Source organism: Hyalella azteca, unplaced genomic scaffold (assembly GCF_000764305.2).
Source record: "Hyalella azteca isolate HAZT.00-mixed unplaced genomic scaffold, Hazt_2.0.2 contig10601, whole genome shotgun sequence".
NCBI lineage: Eukaryota > Metazoa > Arthropoda > Malacostraca > Amphipoda > Hyalellidae > Hyalella > Hyalella azteca.
This window is the reverse complement of record NW_025940634.1, coordinates 39,627-52,249: the sequence shown is the minus strand read 5'-3', so window position 1 is coordinate 52,249 and position 12,623 is coordinate 39,627. Positions and strand designations below refer to the sequence as shown.

Here is a 12,623-nt window from a genome sequence, read left to right as displayed (position 1 = left end):
GTCCCCAGCACCGCTGTCCGCCAGTCCCCAGCACCGCTGTCCGCCAGTCCCCAGCACCGCTGTCCGCCAGTCCCCAGCACCGCTGTCCGCCAGTCCCCAGCACCGCTGTCCGCCAGTCCCCAGCACCGCTGTCCGCCAGTCCCCAGCACCGCTGTCCGCCAGTCCCCAGCACCGCTGTCCGCCAGTCCCCAGCACCGCTGTCCACCAGTCCCCAGCACCGCTGTCCCTAGTCCTCAGCACCGCTGTCCGCCAGTCTCCAGCACCGCTGTCCACCAGTCCCCAGCACCGCTGTCCACCAGTCCCCTGCACCGCTGTCCACCAGTCCCCAGCACCGTTGTCCCTAGTCCCCGGCACCGCTGTCCGCCAGTCCCCGGCACCGCTGTCCGCCGGGGGCCGGTCTGTCCACACGGGCCGGCGCCCGCCGCGTCCGCAGCACGTGACGGAGGACTTCGAGTCCACTGGAGGCCGTCGGGTTGCTGGTCCCTTTCTGGTGTCTGTGCCTCTCGTGATGCTTAAAGTAATTAAAACCTCTATTGTTTTCTGGGGCTCTTGGTCCTGCTAAACTAGTAGCAATTTACCTAAATTCAAGATTTTCAAACATGAAGTTCGTTGATTTTTTTTCTCTGTTGACCGGCATGGGATGGATGGTGCACTTGCAGGGTTTCTTAGTTTAATGATGGTCGTAAAATGAATACGAGAGCATGTAAATGGTTACTGTGTTTGCTTTGATGGTTAGAAAATATGGTGGTGATGTTGATACTAGTTTGTTGTGTGTTATTGTGGTGGTGCAGAGCAGCTTTGACGGCAGCAGCAGCGGACAGGTGCGGATCGATGTAGTGGTGGTGGTGGCGGTGGTGAGGTTGTAGGCGCGGTTTGGCTGTGCGTCTGCGCGTAGTGCCACGCGCAGACGCTCCACGCAGCTATCTTGCCTCAGTTGCCTGTGAGTAGTGAGACGAGTAGCACGCGCTCCGCTGGTGATACCCCCATTGCTCCCATACTATCATCACAGTGCCGCTACGCCTCCTCTTGTATCCTGATTTAGACATAATTTGTTGTTGTGCTGGTGCTGCATTGCACGGCAGCACTACTGCACTAGAGTGTCGTGTATGCCGTTAGCAGCCGAACTTGTCTTGCGGCCGTCCCATACTCGGCTGCACTGCCATTGTGCATCTAAACTGCCGCAGCTTTGATCAGTGTTGTTATCCTTGCCACTCTCATCCCTCTCTATGTGGTTATGATCGTGCCGTAGAAGTCAGGAGAGAGAGATAGTAGAAGGGCAGGAGTGGCTGGCCACACAAGGCAGCAGCAGCAGCAGCTTGTATTCATTTTAGTGCGGTGTGCGTGTGGCAGTCAGTATGCCACTTATGCCTCTGTGACCCCGACACTCACCTCGCCTCACCGACACCCTGCCTCTCCACACTGGTAAGATTTAGCGTGTTTGGTAGCCCACTTGCTGCTAAGCCCCTGCTTTGTGTTGTGTGCCCTCAAGTGTTATCATCTGGCGCTGGGATCATTGCTTATCTTAGCTATGAGGCTCACCTATCACCCAATTGGTGACATGGCTGGATGCCGGGTCAGCCAGTCCCAGCCAGTCAGCCAGCGTACTGACCAAACCACGCCCTAACGAAGCTCCTTCCACCAGAGCTGCTCTGCATCGCCTGCAATTCTTATCATGATTTATTTGCATTACCATGCAGCATGCACACCTACTGCCTCATTTACTATGCCTGAGATGTTTATGCGTAAACTACTTCCCCTCGAGCTGCGCATGAGTCCAGCCGTGTTCACGCTTCATTACGTCAGCCAGACCACCTCCACCTGCTCTTACCGTTAAGTGGAATATTTTGGTTATTGTTATCGGCCTTTCCTACAGCTCATGTTCCCCGACGTTCCCGTACATGCGATGGAGCTGAGTGTTCTTAACTCGCCATCACGAGAGCTTCTTGCCAATATCAGTTTATCTAGTATACAGTGGTGGTGGGTTCGTTCTAATCGAACCACCTAAACATTATTACACCTTTGAGATTACTTTTATTTTGTTAGAGCGTCATATGCTCCAGGATACTCACTGCAAACTCATACTCTACCTTGGTTTCTTTAAACTCGCTTCCTTCATATGTGAACGCTCTAATTCCTATGGAAAACAAAATTCACGTCACTATTTTTCTACTTTCTACTTTGAATCTTGTCACTAGATTCAAGCCCAATATAAATTCAGTTGAAATTATCGCACAGTAGAGATCCTGTTAACCCTACAGTAGTTGCGTGCAAAAAGTGACCAGATTTGTCGCCTTTACGGATGATTTCGTATCGGTCGATCTTGTACGCACTGATTACATGTGTAATCCACACAACCACTGTAGCGTTAACGTTCTTATTGCCCTGAACGACGCGAGTCACAGAGGGGTAGCGAAAAAGAACAGTGCCTGGAGTGTGCCGTAAATGTAACTGTCCTAATAAAGGAAACTGTAACGGCGCAGAACAGGAAAGCTGAAACGCACGAGATTTACTTTCATAAGAGCAAGCGAGTATTGTGATCCTCAGGATCTGTGATGCTAGTACGTCGGTGAAGGGCGTTGTACCTTATTTTACCTCAGCTGAAACAACGCAAGAAATTTATTAGAGATGCCATTCCGTTCCAGTTTGTCTGTGAATTGTAATTGAATAAACCAAATGAGTATCGCCATCATATTGGGTTGCACGGAGCACAGCTAAATCCGTAGGTTGTTTGTGTATACAAATGCTAACGTAATCAAACGGTATATTCTTAGTCTAGGTCGTTGATTTTGGTTGACCTTTTTGGTTCACCTAATCTTTTATTATATGACTTGAGTAATACGAAATTCTTAAGTTTGAAATTAGTAAAGTGTTGTGTTCCGTCAAATTTTCGAGAGATCTTCAGTCAAGTTGACGAGCGATTTTCCGTCAAGTTGACGAGCGATTTTCCGTCAAGTTGACGAGCGATGTTCAGGCAAGTTGTCAAGCCATATTCAGTCAATTTGTCGAGCCATATTCATTATTCAGTCAAGATTTCTAGCCATATTCATCATAGTTTTCTAGCCAAATTCAGTCAAGTTATCGAGCCATATTCAGTGAAGTTGTTGAGCGATGTTCAGTCAAGTCGTTGGGCGATGTTCAGTCGACTCATTTGGTGACAGCAGTGTATTTGCTTCAGAAAACGCGTTGTTTTACTGACTTTGCCAAGAAAATACACTAAGGAAATGAATGGGTAATGTAGCCCAAGGAGCGATACACTTCTTACAGCACGGAGCATAGAGCTTACGTAGCACTGATACTACTAAGGAACGAGTCCCACATATTCCTTTGAGTGTAGGAGCCTTTGACTTTGGTAACAGTTTATCACTTTTTTGTGGCGAGAAAGCTTTTATTAATCGCTGCCAAGACTCCCAAATAATTAGTGTCTTAATTGCAAACAATGATTCAAATTTTGGTTCTGTGTAACATGGGTTCAAAATACGTACCGATGTTGTATTGTATGTTTTGATTTATTTTGGTGGTGGCAATGATTTTAAAATGCATTCGCCCTTTAATTTTCCTAAACAGAAAAGCTTAACAAGACTTGGTTAGATGAACCGAAGAGTTCACTGGAATAAATAAATGACATTACAATTAATAAATCATCTTGCTCATCATGAATCATTAATAATAAATCGTGTCCACTTGGCGGTGTAGGATATTACACAGATGTTCCAGATGCCATTCTAGCCTGATAGAGTACGTTTTCTTTGAAGTTTGTTATTATTTATACGAATGGTGTGTGTTGCTTGAGACCGCTTTGTAGTATGCTGAAATTAGTAGCTATCGTTCTCTGCCTCTGAAGTTAGTATTCTTTTCAGACTTGATATAGCAAAAACAATCTTAGGTTGACTCATAGAAATTAGCGAGACTTTGTCCTAATAACGATGCACTTTTTACTCTCGTATGTGTCATTCCGAAGCAGTTTGGCCTGACAAAAAGGTGTTTCAGGATATTGTCACTCTCTGCTTGCACTGTGAGTAAGAAAGCGCGTCACTGGTATATTAGGAGAACGTGAGACACTGAATTTTCTGAGAGTAGGTTGACGTAGAGATGTCACACTCGACCGAGGGGCTTGAGCTGGGTTGTGTAGGCATTATACCACATTTCACATTTCTGATATAACAGAAATGCCAATCTTGATACTCACTTCCTGCGTTAGGGTTACCTATCGAATAAGTTATTCAAATTTATCAAGGTGCATTTCCGAACACATTGTCTTTTGATAAGCATGAGAGTCGAGGAAATCTGTTGTATCTAGAGTGGGATGAGGCTTTTCAAAATTTTATACAGATTTTAACATGAAATAATAAAGATTATTAAAGTATAGGCTTTAAAATCTCTCAACTTTTTCCGTTATTGTTCTAACAGTGGGGTTTGTGTGACTGCACTCTATTCTACGTAGTTATTTAGGTTCTCAAAACGACGGTTAATTTTAACTGCAGTGAGGTATCCGGGATTCCAATGTGGCGATTTCAAGTGCACATAAAGTTTTGATTGAAGCTTCTCAGCAACCTCCTCATATGAGGATTCATCATGTGGCTCGTATCCAATTCCAATATACTGCCGCTCGGAGTGCGTTCAATAGAGATGCCACATCACACTGCCACTTTCGAGTGTGTTGAATAGTGATGCCACACCACACTGCCACTCTTGAGTTGAAGTGGTCATGCCACCCACACTGCCACTCGCAGTGCATCAAAATGAGACTCTTGAAGCTTGAACCAAAGCACCTCTGTCAGCCTTGGCATTCCATGAGCGGCGTGCAGGGAAGTGATGAAGAGCATTGTTGCGATGTTTGACCTATACAGGAGGTCTAATAAGTGAATTTGTCCTTCATCCTTGAACTATAATAACCTAACTCGCCAGCCACCGCGCTGCGCTGTCGTCGCAATTCCCCAATGAAACAACTCCAATCTTGCTGCTCTGAAAACGCCACACTTGCCACTGTGCAAACGCCACACTTGCCACTGTGCAAACGCCACACTTGCGGCTGTGCAAACGCCACACTGGTGATACATGCCACACGTCAACTGATACATGCTACACGTCCACTGATACATGCCACACGTCAACTGATACATGCCACACGTCAACTGATACATGCCACGCGTCAACTGATACATGCCACACGTCAACTGATACATGCCACACGTCAACTGATACATGCCACACGTCAACTGATACATGCCACACAGTGGGTGCAGGTGTGGAGGTATGATATCGTGTTGCTGCCTGGCGTCGACGTTGAAGCGCTATTGTATTATTCCTTTTAATTGTGCCTCAATTATAAATTTAACCTTGTATTTTTCTTCAGAGATTTCCGGCTAAATATCATGTCTATTACCATTATGCGTGTTGAAATTATTTCTTATCTTGTTCTAATGGATACTTTTTTCTCTCTTTGCAGATTTTTTTAGTTTTGTAACCTGTAGAAATGAATGATTTGGATAGTTTACGGCAAGAAGTTGAAAGACTAAAGAACAACATACGAGTGAGTACCCAAATGAATATGAGTTATTACTATAAGGCACGCGCTGTAAAACGTCCTTGTGCATACAACTTGCCATCACTTGTCGTGACTTTATAATTTAATGATTATAATACGTTTAGAATTTATAAAGTATATGACCGTGCTTGTTGTTTAAGAGGACGTTTTTCTGCGTGTATTATTATTATTAAGCTTAAATCTGTCGCTGTTGTAAGATTTCTGTACTTTCATCAGCTCTCGCGATTTTTTTTTTTTGCTCTTTAATGTGACAATCTACGAGATTCTATAATTTGTTAAAATTAAAGATGAAAAAATTTATCATATTAATGCTTCCATATTTTTACATGAGCAATAAAACTCACGGGTATAGGCTATCAAAACGGTAAGGAGTAATTAATTTTGCAGCCAATTTATCACTTGAGTAATTTAGGATACCATCGTCGAGTACGCTAATAACTGAAACTATGACAAAATGATCGCCGCTTGTGGTTTCAACAAAAAAAAAATTCGTATCGAAAATGTTTGAAGAGAGGATCAGCTCGTCAGTTCTTATCTTGTTCGTGTCGATTAGTGCTTTATTTTAGTGGTGAAGGGTGGAATAACGTAGCTATGTTATCAAGGGTGGACACTGTGGACGTGCTGCTTGCAGTAGTTTTAAACTTTTTGGTGGGTAGTGGAGGTTCTATTTCACTGTTGAACTTGTAAGTGTCTATTGATGGTTCACATCAAATGCAGCTCTTCAAAAATACACGTATAACATATGTAACTGTAACATATGTAATTGTAACATATGTACTTTTAACTATATTAATATATTGTATTGGTGCAGTTCATAATGTTTTAGTGCTGTGCGTGGTGTGCGCTGTGCATAGCTTGTAGTATAGGTGCTATATGCGTGGGGTGTTGATGCAATGTTAGTTGCATTAGTTGTGCGTGTGGTAAGCGGTCTCTATTTATTGATCTGAATTTAGTGGATATTTGCTTCACCTGCGCGTCTTGGTTCTGCTGTCGGTTGCACGTGGCATGCCTGCTGCTCCTGCACGCATTGTCGACCACTATCGACGGCCACAAGTTTTTAGATGCTTGTCCAGTGTCTGCCATTGACAGGAGTTGGTTAGAAGCCAGCGTGGCGAGCGGCTCGCTGCTCTGCCAAGGCAACTGATAAGTTGACATGACCTGCCACTGGCAACTCATCTAGCGAGTGACGATTGTCTTTAAAAGTTGGTGTGGATTCTCCTGTGATTATTGCCGTGGTTATTAGTTGTTGTTCTTTATATGTTTGATATCGTGGTTATTAGGTGTGTTTCCTTATTTGTTTGATATCGTGGTTATTAGGTGTGTTTCCTTATTTGATGAATGCATTGGATCTTGTATATGGTTTTACATTCACCTTCTAAATTTTTTTTTTGTACGCTGATTAGCTCGTAAGGGAGGTAACCTCAACCGTTACAAGCGTTATGTGATGACTGACAATGACTACTCACTCGGTATCGTCATTTATTTAACCGTTCAACTTGGCAGAAATGGGTAGTGTAATGAATGCAAGCTTTCCTATCGCACTTCATGTTTAAGTTATAAGGATTACAGTAGTTATTTCAACTCGTTTGACATGGTATGTCGGTATCACAATATTGAGTGCGCAGTTGATGCTGATCTCAATACTCTCATGTAAGTTGTAGTTTTCAGTGTTATCGAACGCGTCTACTTGAAATGTGTGATTAACCAGCTAAATTGGAAGGCGTGTATTTGTTGTTCGGCGCTAATAATCGCTCCAGATAAGTTTCGGTATTAAGTTAAAAAAATAATCTGTGATTATTCGAAATAAAACTGGAGAGGAATCGCACGGTTCGATGCTAAGACGATGCTGTAGGAGTTGTGACGTCACTGACAGGCTGGCTAGACTGTGCACAGTCGGTCGTTTGTTGGGTCCATAGCTGCGGCCTCTCCCTGCTTCCTTCCTACTCTTCCTACTTCCTACTTTTCTCCAGGTTTCCTTCTTGTAATCTTACCCGTGTACTATCCTCTATTTCTACTCTACCACTTTATTTGACTTTATTGTTTGTGACAATGTCTCTGATCGCTTCTTAGTCGTCTGTCATGTATTTTCGTTTTTTTTTTCCTTTATTTAGCTCTCGATTGCTTCGATGTAAAGCTGCCAGTGTCATTATGCTTAGTGTTGATCACACTCCAAGTTAGGCCTTAGATTTTACCAACTGATGCTATATAGCCTTTTGCTGTTTGAACTTGCAAGGTAAACCTCGTCTGTTTTTGATGTCGAAGTCTTGTTGCTTTTTGTCGATTGTGAGTCAGGTTGCGATATGATGGGAGTCTTTAGTGCAATGATTCTTTTATTAAAAGTATATATTTTTTTGTTTCTTGGGGACATGATGCGTATCAATCTTGTCAATGAAATTTACCAAGGTTCTCAGTGTTTGGTTATTGGAAGGCGCTGCAAAGGTTCAATCTCTTGCTGGGAGCCTTGAAACGATGTTGTCACCAAGCTCTCGTTTTTCTTGCGTTACGTCTTAGTGAGTTATAAATTCACTAATAAAAAGAGCCTTAATTACGGTCTCACTTCAATGACCACGTGTGGACCTTCTAGTGTGTCGTTCTTGTGAAGTTTGTGCCTCTAATCAATTATATTTGATGCGTTTTTTCATCACGTTCTTCACTAATGTGCCTAAAATTCGAATCGCCTCAAGGTATGCACTAGTTATGCAGAAGACTGGAGTTTTCTCATACTGAGTCAATCGCACGAAAACAATTACAATAACATTTAAACTGTTCATTTTTAATTGAAAGGCAGGCTATGAATGGTATTAATAGTTTCATCTCTATAACTTATTTTGTCAGCGCAACTGCCACAGTCATTCAACCTAGTGCGTCATCAGCAAATGAGCCTGCACCCGAGCTAGCGCTCGAAACGAGGAAAGAAGCTTCCCTCAATGTCGTAACAAATATCTTTACCCGGCATCGCGCTTACTAGGATTGTCTTCGAGTATTGTGCTCAGTGGGATTACCTTCTGGTAATGCGCTTACTAGGATTACCTTCTAGTAATGCATTTACTAGGATTACCTTCTGTTAAAGCGCTTTCTAGGATTTACTTCTGGTAATGCGTTTACTAGGATTACCTTATATTAATGCGTTTCCTATGATTACCTTCTAGTAATGCGTTTACTAGGATTATCATCTGGTAATGCGCTTTCTAGGATTACCTTGTAGGATAGTAGGATTACCTTGTATTTCGTTTTATATGGAGACCTTGTACTGTGCTCACTATAGAATATAGATACCTCGTCGTATAACGCTCAACTAATACCTCATTGTATGGCGCTTATAAAGAGAACATTCATGTGTTGCGTTGAATGATGATAATACACGATATTGTTATCACTCGAATCCCCTTAATTTATTCATTAAATCCTTGGGCCATGTTGTTACTGGAGATGGAACACATACTAAGTGTAATCGCACTCGCGTCCCCAGTTCATACGAGGACAGAGACGCTCAGAGTTAGAGGCGAGGTGCTGAGCATGTCCACTGTGTCGGGACTCGCCCCCAGGGCTTCATTATCATGTCCCCTACCGGGACTCCCGGTCTATCAGTACTTAGGCCGCTAAAACTTCTGCGCTCCTAACTCGCTACTCGCACCAGAAACAGGGAACTGGGTTCGTAGTTTAGCGCTCTTGCGCATCTGTCGCTGAATCAACTTTGAATTAAACGTTGTTCCGTTTAATGAACGTTAATTTAACGTCGGATCGTTGAGTCAGCGTTAATTAAAAGTCATTTCGTTGAATCAACGTAATGAATCATTTCCTTACAGCCTCGGATGTAGGTACTTCGGGCTTATCACACAGTTGAAGAAAGAGAAAACAGGTTTTCCATCTTCATTCTGCAGTGATGATTTTATTGGTGTTAATATAGACAACTTTGTGCTGAGCATGGTCTTTTAACGTGAACTTGTTGACCTGGCGTGCCAATAAGTTTGTACCGATTCATAAAAAATCAAAAGTTCATTATTATATAGCTGGGCCAGATGAATTTGTAGTTTGTACCAATTCGAGATCAAGGATAGATTCTACTGATGAACTCGCTTGTTATTTTTCGTTGATTTTTCATTGAAGTTCGTTTGAAGTGAAATAATCATGGTCTGTTAATTAATTATGCGATTACGGCTTAAAGCAAATTTTCGTCACCAAGCTAAACCAATGTGAAACGTTGCAACTGATTTGAATGTCTATAAATTGACGACAGGACGTCACCTGATTGCAATACGACCAACAAAAAGAAGATCTAAGCAAAGCTTACTATGTACTCTGATGGACTTGTATTCCCTCTTGTAGGTTAGGAAGTAAGTGTAATAACAAGATTCTGAGATCATTTCAGTGCTCCGCGTCTTAGTGTCTGCAGTATATGATGTTCATCAAGCTTCCTGAAAGGGGTGAGGATGAGCGATAGCGCCTCGTGCAGTACGAAGGCATGCACGTACATGCGATAGCAAGGTCCGCGGGATATTCATTTAGTCAAATCAAAACCCAGAAACCAAGCTTACGTGACTTGGTTATCTGCCTCATCTATGGGGAGAGTATGAGATGTGATCCGCATTAGCATATTAACTAACCGCGGCAATTGAAGTCTTTAATTATGCAGCATATAATCTATATATAAGAACCTTGGGACCCGCTGATGAATCATGAGCACACGGCGCCCCTTGTCCTCGACTATGTCTGGCCCACCACTTTACTGCCATCACGACTATTAATCTGAACCTCACTTGCGACTTATTTTTTATGAGCAACGGTCTTCTTGGAGAGACGTGTGTCTCAGTGTATGGGGATTGCCATGTGCTCACGGTTGGGCATTGGCGATTCTCTTGATGAATTTCCATAAGGTAGCATTCGCGTACCTCGTCTCGAATCACTTCACTTCATCGTGGACACCCATATTGACTTATTAACGTACTATTTACAAGTCTTGGTTACTCAATCACTATTCAGGGAAAGATGAGATGTTTTCTATATGTAAGTAGGTATCGTGTAATCAGGTTCTTGATTTCAAATATCTTTTGAATTTTCTTTATTTATTCAAGTTCATTAACTGCTATCCGCTTTATGTTAACAGGTCGCTGCTCGTGACATGTGTCATATCGTCTCTCCTGCTGCCCTTTTGTTGAAGTATTATTGCTACATTTCTTGGAAGTGTACTCAACTCACAAGGCTGTGGGAAAAACTTTTGGGTTACCCTACTTGGCGCTAGAATTGCGAGGTTAAACTTCATATTTTAGACCTCATTTTCCTTCAGCTATCGAACCTACCTCCTGAACTAGAGGTGAAAGTGATTTGTACGTTTCCTAATCGAAGCTTGTTAAGATGCAGCAGACAAAATTGATCGTTACATTATAGGAAGTTGGCATGTTTGCAGTTACTAGTCTACGGGAATGTTCGACTGAATATATCATTTTACTTTTTTAGAGCTTGAACCACACGGCTTGTCGTATGAGCAGGACTTGAAAGGCTACAAGGTAACTCAAGGGCGTGTTAAAGTGTTGGTGTTGGCGACGTATTTGTGGAAGAAGGCAGGTGTGGGAGTCAGGCAGGTGCTGGTTTTACTACCGAGTGCTGCGTTTCTTTGTGTACTGCCTGTCTCGTGTGCTGTCTGTCTCGTGTGCTGTCTGTCTCGTGTGCTGCCTGTCTCGTGTGCTGCCTGTCTCGTGTGCTGCCTGTCTCGTGTGCTGCCTGTCTCATGTACTGCCTGTCTCGTGTACTGCCTGTCTCGTGTGCTGCCTGTCTCATGTACTGCCTGTCTCATGTACTGCCTGTCTCGTGTACTGCCTGTCTCGTGTACTGCCTGTCTCATGTATTGCCTGTCTCATGTACTGCCTGTCTCATGTACTGCCTGTCTCATGTACTGCCTGTCTCATGTACTGCCTGTCTCATGTATTGCCTGTCTCATGTATTGCCTGTCTCATGTACTGCCTGTCTCGTGTGTCTTATACCGTGCTCCTGTTGCTCATCATCTCGATTACTATTGTCATCCGCCTCGTCTCTGATGCTAAACTGTCTCCCCAAACTGTTCCCGTTGCCACTAACTATGTATTGTGCGATATCACGAACCGTGCATCAGACAGACTTGACAGCTTTCCTAGCTATTCAGTCACCTTTCGGCTTAAGACGTAAATTTTTCAGATTTTAGGCACAGTAATTCATTTTTAAAACAAATATTGTTTTTGTGATGTATATTTTTTTTCAATCCTCTTTCCCGACATAGCCTATTGGTAACGATGTCGATTGATAGACTGTCGATGTTGACGTATCATTTCGAGCGTTCGTCTATTCTCGACAATCTATAGATTCTTGTACAAGCTAGCATTCCAGAGCCCGATATCAACGAGTCTGTACCTGATGTACCTGACATACCCACGCTGCTTGCGTTCATGAAGGATGGTTCTGCTTTACTACGTTGAGATTGAGCAGCAAAACACACCCGTGTGGCATGGCGGCTGGAGTCTATTTGCCACGAACAACGTTGATGCGAACTTCTGGCGGGGCTGGTGGTGGTATTGATTGGGCATGTCTTGGGACATTTAATGAGCTCAAGGCGTGATTGGATATATCTTCTTAGTTCTGAAGATCTTTTTGATGGACAGTACCAGCTGCCACCAAAGACGAAGTTTCTTAGTGCATGTGCCAACAATTATTCAATCTGTTATTCTATCTATAGATTGCCGGTGCATCACTTGTGCCTGATGGTGCCTTAATGCGGCACACGACTGCTGCGGTGCGACTGTCGCGCGCTGCTGTAATACGGCGAAGACTGCTGCTGCGGTGCGACTGTCGCGCGCTGCTGTAATACGGCGACTGCTGCTGCGGTGCGTCAGTCGCGCGCTTGTGTAATACGGCGACTGCTGCTGCGGTGCGTCAGTCGCGCGCTGCTGTAATACGGCGACTGCTGCTGCGGTGCGTCAGTCGCGCGCTGCTGTAATACGGCGACTGCTGCTGCGGTGCGTCAGTCGCGCGCTGCTGTAATACGGCGACTGCTGCTGCGGTGCGTCAGTCGCGCGCTGCTGTAATACGGCGACTGCTGCTGCGGTGCGTC

The 12,623-nt window shown here is 43.8% G+C and overlaps 1 protein-coding gene across 2 annotated transcripts in view; it reads left to right on the top strand.

Moving 5' to 3' along the window:
* LOC108667654 (guanine nucleotide-binding protein G(I)/G(S)/G(T) subunit beta-1) overlaps positions 1–12,623 on the top strand; it is a 42,711-nt gene that overhangs the window by 6,603 nt on the left and 23,485 nt on the right. The window contains exons 1-2 of one of the 2 annotated variants that reach the window (XM_018154698.2): positions 926–1,422; positions 5,447–5,530. In XM_018154698.2, coding sequence (XP_018010187.1) covers positions 5,474–5,530 — 57 coding nt within the window. In that variant the 5' untranslated portion in view covers positions 926–1,422; positions 5,447–5,473. Of the gene's footprint in view, positions 1–925; positions 1,423–5,446; positions 5,531–12,623 lie in introns of those variants that run through there. The other variant, XM_018154697.2, reaches the window with a different exon arrangement.